Source organism: Pseudonaja textilis, chromosome 1 (genome assembly GCF_049901715.1).
Source record: "Pseudonaja textilis isolate UNSWEBS1 chromosome 1, rPseTex1.2, whole genome shotgun sequence".
In the NCBI taxonomy this organism is placed as follows: Eukaryota; Metazoa; Chordata; class Lepidosauria; order Squamata; family Elapidae; genus Pseudonaja; species Pseudonaja textilis.
Genome location: NC_141990.1, coordinates 123,849,320 through 123,868,044, shown reverse-complemented (window position 1 = coordinate 123,868,044; position 18,725 = coordinate 123,849,320). Strand labels below are relative to the sequence as shown.

Sequence of the window (18,725 nt, the reverse complement as noted above, 5' to 3'; positions counted from 1 at the left end):
GCGATGGCAATTCCTGTAATCCTGGTTGATATTGTTAAACATATCTCACTGTTGTTTGGAGAGTCAACCTCCTGCTCGCTTTTCACAACCAAAGTCAGTTGGCAAGCCATCAGGAAATTGCAAGTCCCAGACTGGGAGACAGGTAAGTTGCTGCTGTTGGTTGGGGAAGGGAGTGAAGAGGTGTGCAGGAGATATGGTGAGAGGTGGGGAGGGTGTACAAGAGTTTGAGGGGTGCATGAGAGGTGCAGCATGGTGTGTGAGGGTGCAACATGGCTCAGAAAAGTGTGAGGCAGTAGACAAGAGGCACAGTGTGGATTAGGGATGATGCACAAGAGGAATGGCATGTGTTGGAGAGGATGAGCAGTGGTGTAGCACAAGTCCGATGTGCAGGGGTGTGGTACAGGTTGAGGAGGGTATCTGGAGGCATTCATATGGCTGACATGGCATGGCATACAGGGGCTGAGAGATGATTTGCAAATAGGGAAGACTTGTGGCCTTCCCCGCTGGCTTCCCCATTGTCTTTCTGGGGAAGCCAGCAGTGAAGGTTGCAAAAGACAATCACATGGTCATGGGGTAAAAAAACAGTTGCTAAGTGTCCAGATAATGATCATGTGACAGTGGGAGTGCTGGGATAGTTGGAACTCTGATGACGGTTCATAGAAACCTGGCTCAAATTGAAAATTTTAACATGCTGTTTCATTGTCACAACAGTTACAGATAATTATATTGAGTTATGCTTTTAAATCAACACAATCATTTTGACAAATTCTCTTTAAATAATGTGTTATCTAAATATGCCACCTTAAAAAAAATATCAGAACTAATTTTGGAAACAACTCTCAACCGTGTCTGCAGTACTATGAGAAATTAAAATGGCTGCCCACAGTTATGGTCAGTAACTAGTAGATTCTGCCAGGGCTTTGAAAGTAAGCAGCCCTGCCAGGGTATCTGATGCTGATGCCAAGCCTACAGAATGGGATCTAATGAAGTTGAAGGAGAAGAATAAAGGCACAATGAATACACCCTAAGAGTGGGCCAATTATTGCAGTATGATCAACAGGACCTGTACTACAAACAAAAGCTATCTCATTTAGGCTTGATTGAACACATACTAAAGGAAAGACAGATGAGCAACCTGCAGTCATCCAAATTTTCTTGCCCTTCAGCTTTCATCTTCCCTAACTCTGGGATACATTATGTCGAGAATGTTTATGCTGATGAAAATTTGTTTGATTGACCACTCCAATAGACAACATCACATCAAATTATGCATACACAATATTGTACAAGTCTATGTATACCACGTGTATATGTCACCTCATCCCTCTGTCATTTGAAATCCATTCTTGGCACAATTGAGTTTTCAAAGTGAGCACTATGTTAGATGAAGCAAGTTAGGTGAACCTTTGTAGTCATTCAAGTACACATACATGAAGAAAACATACACAGTGGTGAAAGAATATTATGTCTAGAATTTCTTGCTAGGAAACACTGAATAGCCCAGAAGTTACAGGGCGGAGTTATAGGAACTATAATGGAAAATAATCTTAAAAACAAACATTAGAATAATAAGTATTCTAACATTAGAATAAATATGAACAATCTAAGCGTATCTTCCTCCAAAGTGCTAAGTTTCGCTGAACTCATTTGGTTTTAAGTAAATATACACAGGATCAAGAGATATAATAAATGCTATCTTGTGTTCTTCATATAATGTGTCATTGTTTAGCTGTTGATAATATAAACCCGGAATCATTTTAATTGTCTATTTGATATCAACACAGCATAATGGGACCTGTAATGAACTGAGAGAAAGGCAAAGTCCATAGAAGCTATTTATGCCTGTAATATTCCATGGGCAACAAAGGTCCGGATCTCATTTAGCTACCTTTTTTGGCGTTCCCAGCACTTGGCAAATTTTGAAAATAGTATCAATTTCACTAGTCCCGGGAAAGAGTGGCCTGAGCGTATAAACTTCTGCCATGATGCAACCAACAGCCCAGATATCAATGGGAGAACTGTAGTTAGTGGACCTCAAGAGCACTTCAGGAGCTCTGTACCTGAAAGCCAAAAATAAGCAAAACACCAGTGTTTTTTTTTTAAATGAACTATAGTAATTAAAGCAGCTGCTAATACATGACACAGACATTTTGAGTGTTCAGTTCTCACTTTACACTCACTACCCACCCCTTTCTCAGGGTAAGACTCTATAGTAAATATACTGAGCTGCAGCTTACATGTTCTATCAGGGGTCATGAGTCTCATTGGATGAGATGGCCTTTTAGGTATAGTGTGTTAAACCATTCACTGGATTCACCCACATTTCTTATCTATCAAGTTGTTCATCAGGATTTATGGAAAGACTATTTTTGGTTCATGCATTGTGCTAAGCCCAAACTGGTCAGATTGGATGATGGTTGTGCAATGTACCCAATGAACTAATTGGACTCAGTTTTATGATTCAGTCTGTGGTGTAAAACTAAACAACAGTTGTTTATTCAATAAACCACACTTAAGCAGAACATAACTTAAGACAATGAATGGACAAACCCTCTGAAGTTGTATAACACAAAGTACTCATGAACCACTATGCATCTGCACTTGTTTAATCATCTCTAATTTTCATGTGGTCGTGGGGAAAATCTATGGGGTCTCTAGGAGTCAAACACAACTTGATGACACATATTAATTAATCAATTCCATGTAACCTGGCTGAAATAAAACTGGTAGCTTTCAACTTATAGCCAGTTGGTTACTGACTGTTCAAAGTTATGACAGACTTACCTGAGGCCTACTTACAATCCAGTTTGAAGTTCTAATTGTCACCCTTCCCTGGTCACATGGCCAAATTTCAGGGGCCTTGTAAGCCCTTACACTAAGTCAAGAAAAACTTGTTGCTGAAAAAAATCTTCAAAATTTTCTCCATAAAGAGAAACACTACTCCTATCTACAATTGCAAAATACTGTACGGTTATGCAAACTTGGGAAGTTCTGTCCAAACAAGCAATTCCATGAATAGAGGAGCTTCATCCATCATATCTGCTTGAGTGATTGACTTACTCTTCATTCATTTCAACACGTGCTGCGAAGATCCCTGCCAATAAAATTCCACCATGCTCTTTACGCAGATGCCAGTTTTATCCCAGATAAAATGGCAGCCGTTTCAAATTTACTATGGTTAAGCCAAGAACATATGGGCAGAGCTCCTCAAGAACAACTTAATGTCATGTGATTAGAGACACCAAGCTGATTTTGAATTAGTGAAGTCAAGGCATGGACATGTTTCTATTGGATCTACCTTTTCTCTTCATAGCCAACCAATTCAGCTGGGCCTCCTGATCCTCCATGTAATGGGAGCCTAGAGCAAGTTTCTTAACCTTGGCAACTTTAAAACATGGGGAATTCTGGGAGTTGAAGTCCATGCATCTTAAAGTTATGGCTGGGAAGCCCTGCGCTAGAGAAACTGCTACAGAAATGACTTCCCTTTTTTATCGGTCCTGTTGCATATGCTCAAAGCTTGACTCTACTTCATTATTTACTTAACAGATATAAAAAAGAAAATCCAACTAAAAGTATCAATAATTATCACTAATAATCCAACTAATGACTCTAAGTATTTACCATCGTGTTGAAACATAGTCTGTGTAGGGAGGTCTGGATCTAATTTCACGTGCAAGCCCAAAATCTGCTATTTTCACAAGTTCTGGTCCCATGCAAAGGAGATTCTCAGGTTTTAAGTCCCTATGAAAAAAACCTGTGTGAAAAGACAAACACTGGTTAGGCTTTTCTCTCATCCTTCTGCTTACTTTTCACCTTATAGACACTTTTAAGAATTACAAGAATGAACTGTTCAGAAAACAAACATCAAAATTTAGCTCATGCAATACTTGATCACTGCTCTTCCTTTCATTTTAGGCTGAGAGGTTTTCAAATTAGAAAAAAATGTTATTTGGTTATGCTTTATGTCTGGAGGTAAAGATCAGAACAAATACCTTACTAAACAAAAGTAAACATAAAAAATAGTAGTTCTGAATAGAAAGCAAAAATTACATTGTTACATTGACTATAGCTAGATTCCATAAGGACAGCTGACTGCTGAAGAATTGATATTTTTGAATTGTGGTGCTGGAGAAGATTCTTGAGAGTCCCTTGGACTGCAAGGAGATAAAATCAATCCATCAATCCTGAGGGACCTCAATCCTGACTGTTCTTTAGAAGGACAGATACTGTTCCTAAAGGTCAAATATTTGGCCATCAATGAGAAGAGAGGACTCCTTGAAAAAGATCCTGATGTTGGGGAAAGATTGAAGGCAAAAGAAGTGGGCAGCAGAGGATGAGATGCTTAGATAGCGTCATTGACGCAGTGGACATGAGATCAGGCAAACTCCGGGAGAGAATAGGGGACAGGGGGCCCTGGTGTACTATGGTCCACGGGGTTGCAAAGAATCAGACATAACTTTGGAACTGAACAACAACAAAAATCATAGACTGAAAGATTCCAGGGTTTTATAAAATATTTAAAATTTGGAATGATACTAACATGAAGTTACTATTGAAAAAATAATAGCAACACAAATTGCTGTATGTTCTCCCATTACAACATCCTGACCTAAAAATGAGAACACTGTTGGGATTATCAGCTCTTAATCTTTTTACATGATAGATCAGTTTTATAAAAGAACGGATGTAAATAACACGTTTTGTACAGTGTAGCACTGTGTCAGCTGACCTGAAATCAGTTCTGTTGATTACTATGGGATTCAGAAGTCTCATTAAGAAGTAATTATTTATTCAACAACAGGGCTTTTCAGAAGACCTTGATGATAACATTGTTTAGTTCCCTGAACCCAAACAAGAAATATCTGCCCACATATATCTGAGATATTCCTTCTGTGTTATACATACAGACACAGAGAATAATCTGATTTGTCATTTAAAGTTTACCGTGTTTATGTATGAATGCAAGGCCTTGAAGAATCTGATACATAATATTCCTGACAGTGGATTCTGGAAACAATTTGTTCCTGTAAAGCAGAAACAGAACTCAATGTTTATATTCACATATGAGGTTTCTTATCAGCAGTCGTTTCCAAAGTGAAGATATAGTGGGAGGCTACAAATAGATCAGAACACAAGCAAATTAGCTCAGACATTCTGAAATGGTTTGGCTCAGAAGCAATTACTCTTCTATTTATTTACAGGTAATCCTCAATTTGGAACAATTTGCTTAGTGACCATTTGAAGTTATAACGGCACGGAAAACAAGTGATTTATTACCATTTTTCACAGTTATAACTGTTGGAGCATCCCCACGATCACGTGATTTACATTCAGATGTTTGACAAATGGTTCACATTTATGACAGCTGCAATGTCCTGGGAACATGTGATCACCTTTTGAAACTTTCTGACAAGCAAAGTCAATGGGGAAGCCAGCTTCACCTAACAGCTGTGTTACTGACTTAACAACTGCAGTCATTCACTTAACCAAAGTGGCAAGGAAAGTCTTAAATGGGACAAAACTCACTTAACACATTTCTCAATTAGCAACATACATTTTGGCCTCAATTCTGGTTGTAAGTTGAGGACTACCTGTATTTAGAACACTCACATGTAGCTTTACTGTTATTGATGTCATATAAGCAACTGAGAAAAAGATTCTCATAGTAACTTACTCAGCTTCAGGACAAGGATGGAAATGCCATGCTATTCAGAATGTCAGCCTACTGGTTGAGCATTGGAATTGGCATGTGGTGAAGTTAAAGCAGAATCCATTGTTGTTGTATGCCCAATAAATAAATAAATATCCCTACTCTGGACTCCATGGATGATGGAAAACTGAAATGGCAGTTCAACTCAGCTGTTGTTATTTCTCAGAAATGCTAACTTAAAGTAAACCCTGAGAGTACCATTGTGCCTAAGCTACATGAAGTATCAGATCTATTGTGGTTGGTCAGTTAGCCAGATAATTAGCATTTTTGTCTATTGTCTCCTTTCCAAGGACCCGGGATAGGAAAATATTATTAAAGGTATCATTGCAAGATGTCAGCTATTTCAAATAAAATTGCCTTTGCAACTGACTGATGGTGATTTTGGTCAATGCCAATGATATCCAAGTGGTGCTTCAGATGTTTTGGGATTGCACCCAAGATGCCTGTTACTATTGGTACTATCTTTGCTTTCTTTTGTCACAGTTAATCTATTTCCATTTGCAGGTCTTTGTATTTTGTGATTTTGTTCCAGTTCTTTCTCTTCTATTCTGCTATCTCCGGGTAATGAAGCATCTACTAGCCAAACTCTTTGGTCTTTCTTATCAACTATTGCTAAGCCTGGGATGTTGTGTGACAGATATTTGTCTGTTGGAATTCTAAAGTCCCAGAGCATTTTAGTCTATTTTCTATTACTTTGTCTATTTTGTAGAACAGTGGTTCCCAAACTTTTTCAGTCCACCGCCCCCTTGGTGCTACAAACTCATCCTGTGCCCCCCACCCAGGGGTGGGGTTCAAATTCCTTAACAAATGGTTCTGTGAGCGTGGCTTAATTTGTGTCCATGTGACTGGCTAGGCGTGGCTTGCTGGCTGGGCATGGCTTCGTGGTCACGTGACCAGATAGGCATGGTTTAGTGGTCATGTGACTGGGTGGGGGGTGTGCGCAGGCGGCACGTCCTCAGGCAGGACTGCAAACAGGACACACAGGAGCTGGCAGGGTTTATGAGAGGGGCGAAAACAGTGGCAGCAGCAGAGGGAGGGTTTTCTTCCCCCTTTGTGGAAGCCCATTCGGGCGCTGTCTCTTCCCTTCCAGCACTGCCTCCAGTGCTGATTGGGAGTTCAGAGCTTCTGAATGGAGCGCTTCTCTGGCTGCTGCACTTTAGTGACGGGGCTGCGTCTCTGGAGCAATGCTGGTGCTTTGGGGATGAGCCACCTCCCCCCACCCCCTGTGTTAGTGCAGTACAATGTTGTGCTCCCCTTTGCACAGGAGTTCGGCCAGCTATCTGCAAAATCGCCTCTCTTGAGGAGCACTTGACAGTTTGCAGATATCTTGGCTGCCTGTTAGTGGAAAGAAGCGGCCAGTCGCTCTCATTTTGAGACCCCGGCCAAAGTTTCCTGCGCTGCTCATGCTTCAGCGCTTTGACTCCTGGGGCAGGAGTTCGGCCAAGCTACCTGCAAAATCCCATCCCTGAATTGCGCCCTGTGAGGGGGCCACCTCTAGTGCCCCCCTGCCACCTCTTAGCACCCCTCTGCCAGCCCGCTTGCCTCTTAGCGCCCCCTAAGGCATCCCACCCGCCCCCACGGGGCGGTACCACCAACTTTGGGAACCACTGTTGTAGACCAACCAATTAATACTTGCAGACAAATGATATTTTATTGCAGATTTCCAATGCACCACTGTTGCTTCTCTGTCATAATGTTTATAGTCAATCTGTGCAATCGTGCAGCAGCTAACTAGATGGTCTACTGTTTCAACTTCTTAGCAGAGGCGGCATTTGTTGTATATAAAATATACACTGCTCAAAAAAATAAAGGGAACACTTAAACAACACAATGTAACTCCAAGTCAATCACACTTCTGTGAAATCAAACTGTCCACTTAGGTAGCAACACTGATTGACAATCAATTTCACATGCTGTTGTGCAAATGGAATAGACAACAGACGGAAAGCATAGGCAGTTAGCAAGACATCCCCAATAAAGGAGTGGTTCTGCAGGTGGTGACCACAGACCACTTCTCAGTTCCTATGCTTTCTGGCTGATGGTTTAGTCACTTTTGAATGCTGGCGGTGCTTTCACTCTAGTGGTAGCATGAGACGGAGTCTACAACCCACACAAGTGGCTCAGGTAGTGCAGCTCATCCAGAATGACACATCAATGCGAGCTGTGGCAAGAAGGTTTGCTGTGTCTGTTACCGTAGTGTCCAGAGCATGGAGGCGCTACCAGGAGACAGGCCAATACATCAGATGTAGGAGGGCAACAACCCAGCATCAGGACCGCTACCTCCGCCTTTGTGCAAGGAGGGACAAGAGGAGCACTGCCAGAGCCCTGCAAAATGACCTCCAGCGGGCCACAAATGTGCATGTGGATGCTCAAATGGTCAGAAACAGACTCCATGAGGGTGGTATGAGGGCTCGACGTCCACAGGTGGGGGTTGTGCTTAAAGCCCAACACCATGCAGGATGTTTGGTATTTGCCAGAGAACACCAAGACTGGCAAATTTGCCACTGGTGCCCTGTGCTCTTCACAGATGAAAGCAGATTCACACTAAGCACATGTGACAGATGTGACAGGGTCTGGAGACGCCATGGAGAACGTTCTGCTGCCTGCAACATCCTCCAGCATGACCGGTTTGGCAGTGGGTCAGTAATGGTGTGGGGTGGCATTCCTTTAGGGGGCCACACAGCCCTCTATGCGCTCGCCAGAGGTAGCCTGACTGCCATTAGGTACTGAGATGAGATCCTCAGACCCCTTGTGAGACCATATACTGGTGCGGTTGGCCCTGGGTTCCTCCTAATGCACAATGCTAGACCTCATGTGGCTGGAGTGTGTCAGCAGTTCCTGCAAGATGAAGGCATTGATGATATGGACTGGCCCGCCCGTTCCCCAGACCTGAATCCAGTTGAGCACATCTGGGACATCATGTCTTGCTCCATCCACCAACGCCACGTTGCACCACAGACTGTCCAGGAATTGGGGGATGCTTTAGTCCAGGTGTGGAAGGAGATCCCGCAGGAAACCATCCACCACCTCATCAGGAGCATGCCCAGGTGTTGTAGGGAGGTCATACAGGTACGTGGAGGCCACACACACACTACTGAGCCTCATTTTGACTTGTTTTAAGGACATTACATCAACATTGGATCAGCATGTAGTGTTTTTTTCCATTTTAATTTTGAGTGTAACTCCAAATCCAGACCTCCATGGGTTGCTAAATTTGATTTCCATTGAAAATTTTTGATTTTGTTGTCAGCACATTCAACTACGTAATGAACAACGTATTTAATAAGAATATTTCATTCATTCAGATCTAGGATGTCTTATTTTTGTGTTCCCTTTATTTTTTTGAGCAGTATATATTTGATAATGAAGAAGTTTGACTTCAATTTTTATTACTTTATCCCAGCTTTTATATCTGTATCCAGGGGTGGAAAGCTACCGGTTCAGCCCGGTTCTATAGAACCAGTAGTTCTGAAGAGCAACGGACACCAAACCGGCTCGCTGCGATGACCTTTTGGTCATCTGTTTGGCTCATCCGGCCACCCGGCTTCTTGGCTGTCCTTTATTTCCCACTTTTTCAATCTCAGCTGCTTTGTGTGGCACAGCTGAGGTTGAAAAAGCAGGAAAGAAGAGGATTTTCAAATGTTGCGCACCCATGCACAGCACTTGTCAGCTGTCCGGGAGGCACAGCTATGGGTTTTTTTTTTGCAAATGTTGTACCATTTTTGTTTCAGAAATATTAACTTTTAGGATTTTAATGTTTTAATGCTGTAAACCACACAGAGTTGTTTTGATATGAGATGGGCAGCAAACAAATTTAACAAATAAACAAGCAGTTTTCACTATGTAATTTTCCAGCAAGAAACATAGCTGAGTGGAAAGCTAAACTTCGCATTCCAGCATAATTTTAATTATTGATTCTATCTCCTAACCTAATGTGTTTTTGCTGATCCTTGAACTGGTTGTTTATTACATGCCTTCTGAATTATCATTCTTATCATCCTTTGCCGAAGTGCAGAGAGCTATTGGGAGTTTTAGTTTAATAATATCTGGGAAGCCAGATGATCTTTCCCTCTTTCTTAGGTTATGCCATTGAACTGTGTCTTGAGAAAAACAACATACCTTTCTTTCATTAACTGATAAAGGTTTTCTTTCATATATTCAAATACAAAGTACAGATTATCATTTTCTCTGATAACTTCTTTTAGTTTCACTACATTGGCATGGTTAAGTTTCTTCAAGGACTGGGGAAAAAAAAACAGAAAACAATTACAGACATTGTAACACAGCAGACTTCAAAATAAGTGACAATGAATCTTTGTTTCAGAAATGTAATTTAAGATGCTGCTAAAGTTAAATATGGTCCCATTCAACAAACAAAACTTTTCAGACCAAGGAAGCCAATTTCTTTGCAGAGATCTTCATGCAGCGAAACACAACATCTAACCATAATCTTTTGATTAATATTCCTTCCAGGCAGTATGAACACTGCAGTCTCAGGTGCTTTCTTCCACATCTTCTTATTATGCTTAAATAGATTCACCAATTAATGTTAATTTTTCACAATAATTTTTCACAATTATTAGATGCTCATATGCCAGCTGCTGGGCAATGGATATGTCAGTCAGCTTCACAATAGTCTTAGAAGGCCTGTCAGTAGATTTCCTTTTTCATAGCTAGAGGACCAAGCATCTTACCAAACCTACCTCAGCTCATTCGTAAAACAGCTCTGATCTGAAGAGCAAAATAACTTCTAAGTAACACTAGGAAAAGTGATTTGAAACCCAATATAAACACATTTATAAATATGGATATGGTCACACTGGAGCTGAAAACCCTTATAGCTGTTTTGCAATAGTCCTATAGACCGAATTCCAAAGTCCTATTAATTCATGGTGCATGCATCTGTTGTGTATGTGCATTTTTTGGCACTAATTTCCTGTTGCCTTACCCAACTACTTTTTAGTTTTCTTACATCATTTACAAACACAAACAACATAGGTCTGTGTTACTTTCAGGAAAAAATGGTTTAGAAAAACAAAGTGTAGGTTACAGCACTACACAGCTGATTTAAACCTGAAACTCCTTCGGGGAGTTTAGAATCAGAAGGAAGTGTCAAGTACCTTGACTTCACGAAGATTCATGCATTCCTCCCAGGAATAAAATTTCCTCTTCATCCTGCAAAAGGAATAAGAACTCTTATTATTGAGCACAATTTGTGTTCCAGTTTCATCGTGACATAAGACTGGAGAAATAAATTCAAAGACACAACAACCAAAGATCTACAATCCCATTCTCTAACCTCGATGCTTTTTTTTTTTTTGTTTCTCAAACATTTCTTTTCATTTTCTAACACGAAAAGAATTTTTAAAAGCAGATTTTCATGTGGTATGAAAATCACATAATTATGTAAGAGGGGAAACAGTCAAAAAGCCATTTTGTTTTCCCAAGTGGTTGAAAATCATTCTCAAGGTTAGTACCATTGAAAATCTGAGTTTTTATTTAGTGGTTTCAAAATAAATGAAGTACTGATTTTTCCCAACTAAGGGATCAATTGTGCCTTGACAAGTTGAAGCGATATCCCTGTGTTAGAACAAGTTTGAACCACAGCAGAAGTGGTATTCTGCCGGCTTGGCCCGATTCTGCTGAGCCGGTAGCGGCGATGAGCTGCTCTGTTGTTGGGCCCGCCCACCGCCTGGGCTCCCATACTCACCTTTATCCTCTACTTTTGCAGCGCAGCTGCTTTGTGTGGCACAGCAGAGTGCTGCGCAACAGCTGCTGAAGCGACCGGGAGAATGCAGGCTTGCGGGAGGTGAGTCGGAACGCCTCTGCACCTGTGCAAGTGCACGTTTAGCGCACACATGCAAAGTGCGCCCACCAAGCCATGCCCACAGAACCGATGGTAAAACTTTTTGAATCCCACCACTGAACCACAGTCTTCAAAAATACGAACGTGTGTCATTATCTGATGCTCAAATGTGATATGCAGAGTTAAAAGGACAGCAATTCAGAAAGGCCGCTTACCTCTTAATGGCAATAAGCTCTCCTGATTCAATACTTCTTCCTAGGAGGACAGAGCCATACGTCCCATCTCCCAGCTGTTTGATAGTTGTGTATCGATTCATGATAGGGATCCTCCAGAAGGCAATCTCATTTCAGTCCTTGGCATTCTCTTTGCTGTAGATGAAGCATTTCCTCTCAGAGTGAAGCCAGTTTTTCTAATGGCAGCACAACCCCAAAGTATCCAGGATTTTGTGAATGTTGCCAAGTTCATATTTTCAGGGATTATCTTTTGGTCTGTGAAAATACAGAGAAATTGTCATCACTTTGCATGCCTTACAGTATGAAGGCTCATTCGGTATTTTTCTTGATGGTTGGTTACCATCTGAATTCTTTAGAATCTGCTAAATAGAAGAAACAAGCTATAGCTGACCCTTGAATAAGAGTGTAGGGTAAAAGGCTCACACAGTCTAGTCTGATGTTTGGATCTTCCTAGTAGTAGACATATTCTTCTAGCTCTTCTCTAGAGTAGCAGTTTTCTATCTCTTTCACTTGTCTGTCAAAGAGTCTGGGACTACCAACTATTTATTTATTGAAGAGACTTATATGGGTACCTTGTATGGCTCACAGAAAAATCAATACAACAGAAAGAAAGCCTAACGTCAAAACTATACTTCATGGCATCCCAAATGCAACATTTGTTGAGCTCCAATCTCATTGTGGGCCATGGCATTGAGGAAGAGGCAGCTCTTCACAGCCTACTGAAAGAACGGAGGCCTAGTCAGGAAGGAAACTAATTCCACAGGGCAGAGGCAGTTATAGAGAAGGGATACCTCCTAAGTACCTCTAGATCAGGGCTGTCAAACTCGTGGCCCGTGGGCCAGATGCGTCATGCTTTGGCCATGCTCATGCCTGGTTTAGTGAAGGGGGGAAAAGTCCTGATACGTCATGTGACACTGTCGTGACAATGTGAGTTTGACACCCCTGCTCTAGATGACAACAGTTAAGAGAAGAGACTTGGAGTACACTCACCCTATCTGGTGTGGTGGGATGGACAAGAGCTCAGGGAGAGAGAATCTACAAATAACCCTGTGCCATTCAAGGCTTCAGCTGATAACCAATGCTTTGAATTGCATCCAGAAAGAAATTAGAAGCCAGGGCAGTTTTCATTGCAGCAATATGATACAGGCAGCCGTTGACTTACAACCATTCGTTTAGTGACAGTTCGAAGTTAAAATGGCACAGCACTGAAAAAAAGTGGCTTCTGACTGTTTTTTGGTTATGACAGTTGCAGTATCCCCATGATTATGTGATCACAATTCGGACACTTGGCAACAAGCATGCATTTATGATGGTTGCAGAGTCCCAGGATCATATGATCACCTTTTGCAACCTTCTGACAAGCAAAGTCAATGGGCAATCCAGATTCACTTAATAACCATATTACACAATCATATTACTAACTTAACAACTGCAATGATTCACTTAACAACTGTGGCAAAAAAGATCATAAAATGGGGGCAAAATGCACTTAAGAAATGTCTTGCTTAGCAATGGAAATTTTGGGCTCAATTGTGGTGGTTAGTTGAGACAAATAAACTATACAGACATAAAGACAAAAAGGCATTTTTTTCCAAGGAGAAATTATATATTTACATGCATTCCAGTATTTGTAAATTATGGTAAGTTTTTATTATATAAAACTACAAAAATACTTTGGACTATGATCTTGACCATTATAGGTGCAAAACACATACATAATTAATAAATCAGAAAACTGTGATAGTTCAAACAAGACTTGAGGTGTTTCACTAAATGGCCCAAATCAAAGAAATATCAAATCTCAGCAAAATGAAAGTGGCAGGCATTGCATCTAATTTCTTCCACATTCCTTTACTGATTTCCAGTTATGAAAGGAGTGGAATCCAATAAAAAGGGATAAATTTACATATACCCAAATCTTCTCCAGTTGGGAGTCAGCAAAGAATCTGGGGTCTCTTAGAAATTTGGCAAATGCAAACCCTCTAAGTCCATCTCCTTTTTGACCTTTCTGATAACACCAGCCTTTCCTGACACTGGAAGAAACCAATCTCAGTGGCTGATCGTGGTTGGAGTTCTTTCTCAATCCCTGGAAGAAGAAATGGATGATTTTCAAAAGCTATTCTAGGATTATGAAGCCACAAATTTGGGCCACAGCTCTAGGGGTTGTAGAAGGGTGACACAAGGATTGTTTAATATTCCAGTAATTGTTTTTAAATAATGTTTTTTAAAAGAATAGAAAATGTGGCAGATCAAATTGCTTAATAACCATTATCACAATATTCTTGGAATACTGCATTTATCATAAAAATATTTATATTTTGAAAATTCATCCAGTGATATATCTAGTCTGGTAACAAAAGAAGCATTTGTATTAACAGATCACTAGCAAATTAATATATTTAAAGATTGCAATTATTTAAAGGCATATCTTTAGAATCTTTCTAATCATAGAAATCTAATCCAAATTAGCCCAATTTTGCACATGAAAATCTTCAATTTAGCAAATAAATCCCCACTTTTAACTATTTATACACTCACACACACACACAAAGTTTCCATTTCCAATTTATTAGTCAGGCCCAGAGACATAACTCAATAATTTTGAGCATAAACAAAGGCTGGATGATTAACTTGAGCTTCTGAAGCTGCAAATCTATCATATCTGGAGGATGATGTAAACAAGCTTACATCAGTGCTCCAGATGAAGTCTATTAGTTCTACAGCACATGCAATTTCCACATTTAGAAGGTTGCAACAGCTACAATTAAGGAATTCATCCTCAAGAAAGAAAGAAAATGTGAGCATCGGGGAACTAGAATCTCAAAGATTATACAAACCGTGCTAAGAGATGCTGTGGATTCTTCCATCAGAGGGAAAACAAAGCTGAGAAGGATTCAGTGCATTTAGATGGGTAACGACAATATTTCCGCCCAAGAGAAAAATGCATACACAAAAGGAAAATACAGCCACATTGGAGAACAACCAGGAGCTTTCTCTGGTGAAAGCAACTCAGCAGCTCCCCCATATGGACTTTCATTAAATCTGCCTGGAGGTCGGTGTAATTTTTTTTCCCCTTGAGAAGCAGTGAACCCAATTTAAGTTTGATCTAAAAATAAGGTCTGTGAAAATTCTCCACTTGTTTTCAAACAGGGGGTTTAATCTCCAGTATGTAAGGGGGAAAAGGACTCAGCACACATACAGTGTATATTTATCAATGGGTTACTGTAGGTTCCGTAATGCAGATTTGAGCTCAACCCAGTTTTTAAATATAGATTTAAGCCATTCTTTACCCATATGCATTTTACCATTGCACAGATCAGGAATAAACTATATTCTGCGCTATGAACATTGATGTCACCAGCATTTTACAGAACTTTTTATAGGTTTAGCGATATGGGATAGATCACTACCTCAAACAGGGTAGGAACTGAAATCTAACAGAAAAAAGGCACCAAACAAGATTAGCTTCAAAAATAATGATGGGATAAAATTGCAGTCCACATACTAAGTCTTAGCTTTAATAAAGAATGGGGAAAATAAAACTTCGGTATGTACATCCTTATTCGGAAGTGTGCTTAGTAAATGCACTACATATACATTAAACTATTCTGCTTTTTCTGCAAAAATTGTGACAGATCACACGATTATGTTGAGCAGAGATGTCCAACCTTGGCCACTTTAAGACCTGTGGACTTCAATTCCCATAATTCCCTAGGCAGCATGGGGAATTCTGGGAATTGAAGTCCACAAGGCTTAAAGCGGCCAAGATGGGACACCCCTGAGATGGAATTCTGCTAGTGCAACCTAAAACCTGAAGAGTGGTATTTGAGGGAGTCCTGGGGCAATACAGAGTGCTTCCCTTATTTTCCTTTCTCATCTGGGAATTAAAAAGACAAAATACCAGATGTTTGTAACTGGGGCTGCCCTTCCATAGCTGCAACTGCAAGAAAAAAGCCATTCCCTAGTTCAAGGGTCTTCAAACTTGGCAAGTTTAAGTCTTGTGGACTTCAACTCCCAGAATTCCTGAGCTAAAGTGACTGGAGGAGAAATTCTGGGAGTTGAAGTCCACAAGTCTTAAAGCTGTCAAGTTGCAAGACCCTGCCCTAGTTTCCAAGTCCGAAAGCCCTAAGCCAGCCAATCCCAGCGCCGACTGGTTTGCTCAGCTCCCAGAGTCCCTTGCGACGCTTACGTTTCCTAGCGCAAAATACGAAGGGAATGAGTCACAGGAACCGCGCGCAGCCTTCTGGGAAGCGCAGTCCACGTGAAAGCCTCAGCTCTTCTGTTTATGTTGGTCTAGGCGCATGCGCACTCCCGTCGCTTCGCCTGCTCCATCTCGTTCGGTCGCTGACGTTCCCCCGCGCGCTCGCAATCGCTCCTCGTTGTTTTGAGAAAATGGCTGCCGTACGCCGCGCTCGCAGTGTCTCCCGCTGCGTAGTTCGCTTTTCTGACCGAGAACTCTGCTAGATTTTCTTCCCTGCTTGGTACCCGTTCGAGAGGGAGGTGACTAAAGAGTCCAAAAAGAGCTCCGACGGCCGTTGAGAGGCAGCGGAAACCTTCAACCAACCGGCCAGGCCGCCCGAGTTCGAATCGGCCACAGCGCTGCGGTTTGACGAGACTGACAGGTGGACGGACGGCCTGGCTGCCTCAGCCTCGGCCTCAGCATGGTGAGGGGAGGGGCTGCGGAGCGGATGCGCGTGACGAGAGCGCGGGAAGGGCGGGTTGGAGTGGAGAGGAGTCTCCCGCTCTAACGGACTGTCGCCGAAGCCGATAAGTAGCCCCGCCCTCGAGAGGGGGCGACGAGTGAGGCGGGGCGGTCGATATACGCGAGGCTTTCAATCGCCTCAGTTCGGCCTCGCGCTGAATGTTTGTGGAATGTTATAGGCTTATACTTTAAAGGTGCTTCGCGAATAAAGAAGCCTCTCGTTAACAAAGTGAGCAAGGTAGCTTTAGGATATTTAAAAAAAAAAACAACGAAAGGGGCACAAGTGAGCACGCCATCCAGTTTAGAGCGCAATAAAGATTTAGAAGGCCAAGCTGTGCCGCAAGTCTCTAAGTAGATTCGATCAAAAAGACCAAACCTAGCCGTCCATCGGCAGAAGGTGCTGAATAAGCGGTTTCCGCGTCGTGTCAGAAATAGTTCGAATAAGACTTTGGATGAATGCGGTTGAATGTGCCTATACAAATGGGCACTTGTTTCTAGCAAATCCCTGGAAAGTTCTAGCAACAAACTAAAGTGACATTTGCACTACCTGCTCTCTTTTTCACGTGATAGTTTCCAGGGGAATCATCAGCTTAATAACTTTGGGAAAGGTTATTTGTTTTTTTTTATACAGGAGAAAATAATTAGGTGGGCACATAGAGTTTAACTGTGATTTGTTGGACAATGAATGTGTACTTACTGAGATTGTTTTGCCACGCACTTGCCAATTCTCTGGTTTACATAATAAAATGAAATAAAATTTTAATAAAACCATAAAATGCTGCAGTAAAACCAATAAATGTAGACTTGTCTTTAAAAGCAGGAGGATAGAGTTTTTGTCATCTTCTGAAATAACATGGATATTTCATCATGGATATTTCTTCTGAAATATCATGGATGTTTTTGTCATCTTCTGAAATATCATGGAAGAGGTACACCTGACTTGGGCAAGGTGTTCCAGTGGGAAAGATCTGTTGCTGATAAAATCAAGTCTCTGGGTTACCATCCCCTATTTTTTTTCCTGATCTGGGATATTCATTCTCTAATAGATCATGTAGGTAGTACAGATTTTACATGAAGGAGACTTCCAGAGATTACAAAAGCCCAAGCAGTAAAGAATCCAAGGGCTTGACATCTCTTCTGCAACAGTATCAGATTGATACCACCCTCTCAGAAAAGAGTGGAACTACTTCAAAACCGTTTCCGATCCCCCTCACTTGCAAGCAGCTCAAAAAGATACCATGTTATGAAACTGAATCTTGCAGAGAGGTCGACAGGAAAGGAGAGTGCATCACAGCTGTTTCAAGTTGCATCTACAAAAACAAGTGCTCTGTTTCATATCTTGTTTAGAAAGGATCCAGATAATCTGTCTCATCCAGGACCCTTTTGTGGTTGAAGCCTAGCTACCGTTTCTGTGGCTTTTTCAAGCAGTAGTAGATTGGATAGGTGGATCCAGCCAGGGAAGTATTTTTTAAGAAGAGAGAACAGTTTCTTTAATGGCTGAAGGCATTGCCCCCTCCTCTTTTAGCAGTGCATTGATTTATCAGCTGAATCCATGTGCTCCAGTTCTTGTTAGAAGTTCACATTGAAGAGCAAGGATCTAATCTGCACGTAGCCTCTTTAGGCATCAGTCTTGAAGAAATACCAAAACAATAGCTTACAAATTACAATTTACATACTGTGCCAAATCAAATCTAAACTGTGTTAAAACTTTTTGGTCATGTAAAGTATATAAATTTGATTGCCTCTGTTCCCCTGCTTCCTGAAAAGTATTACAATGTAAATTCATGGAAATTAATAGTTCATAGAAAGCCCTGAGAAGTGGGACAGTTTTACATAGAAATAAAATAATTGCAACACAATATTCTCTTTATATAGAGAGTGAAAAGCATGGGAGTGGGGCAACATCAGATTGTATGGGCGTTTTTACTGAACAGTTTTTAAAATCAGGAATGTACTGTTATTGTTTATCATCTAGTTCCAAGGAAGCTGTTAGCTTTCTTCAACATTAAACTTGATAACAGAAATGAGGGAGCAAGTTGAAATTAAATCCAGACAAAACAAAGGTGCTTTTTGAAAACAGAAAGCTGGACTTTCCATGTGGTAAAACCTGTTTGGATGAGCTTGCTCTCCCTCAAGAGGAGCAGATTTGCCATTTGACAGCAATCCTGAATCTGCAGGTGAAGGCTATTACATAACAGATCCATTCTTTGGTTATAACCTGTCTTGAGTTTGGCAATATGTTTATTTTATGACTGTCCTTGAAGAGTACTTGAA

At 41.1% G+C, this 18,725-nt stretch overlaps 2 protein-coding genes across 5 annotated transcripts in view; one reads left to right on the top strand and one right to left on the bottom strand.

Annotated features, from left to right (window-relative positions):
* Positions 1-16,421, bottom strand: part of CILK1 (ciliogenesis associated kinase 1) — a 30,663-nt gene extending 14,242 nt beyond the window's left edge. The window contains exons 1-7 of the mRNA XM_026695199.2: positions 15,939-16,421; positions 11,732-12,004; positions 10,831-10,885; positions 9,830-9,951; positions 4,945-5,024; positions 3,622-3,754; positions 1,889-2,060 (exon numbers count right to left, since the gene is read on the bottom strand). Coding sequence (XP_026550984.2) covers positions 1,889-2,060; positions 3,622-3,754; positions 4,945-5,024; positions 9,830-9,951; positions 10,831-10,885; positions 11,732-11,832 — 663 coding nt within the window. The 5' untranslated portion in view covers positions 11,833-12,004; positions 15,939-16,421. The remainder of the gene's footprint in view (positions 1-1,888; positions 2,061-3,621; positions 3,755-4,944; positions 5,025-9,829; positions 9,952-10,830; positions 10,886-11,731; positions 12,005-15,938) is intronic.
* FBXO9 (F-box protein 9) overlaps positions 16,049-18,725 on the top strand; it is a 28,875-nt gene continuing 26,198 nt past the window's right edge. For 2 of the 4 annotated variants that reach the window (XM_087916282.1, XM_087916261.1), the window contains exon 1: positions 16,050-16,413. In XM_087916282.1, coding sequence (XP_087772408.1) covers positions 16,411-16,413 — 3 coding nt within the window. In that variant the 5' untranslated portion in view covers positions 16,050-16,410. Of the gene's footprint in view, positions 16,414-18,725 lie in introns of all 4 variants that reach the window. The other 2 variants (XM_026695202.2, XM_087916275.1) reach the window with 2 other exon arrangements.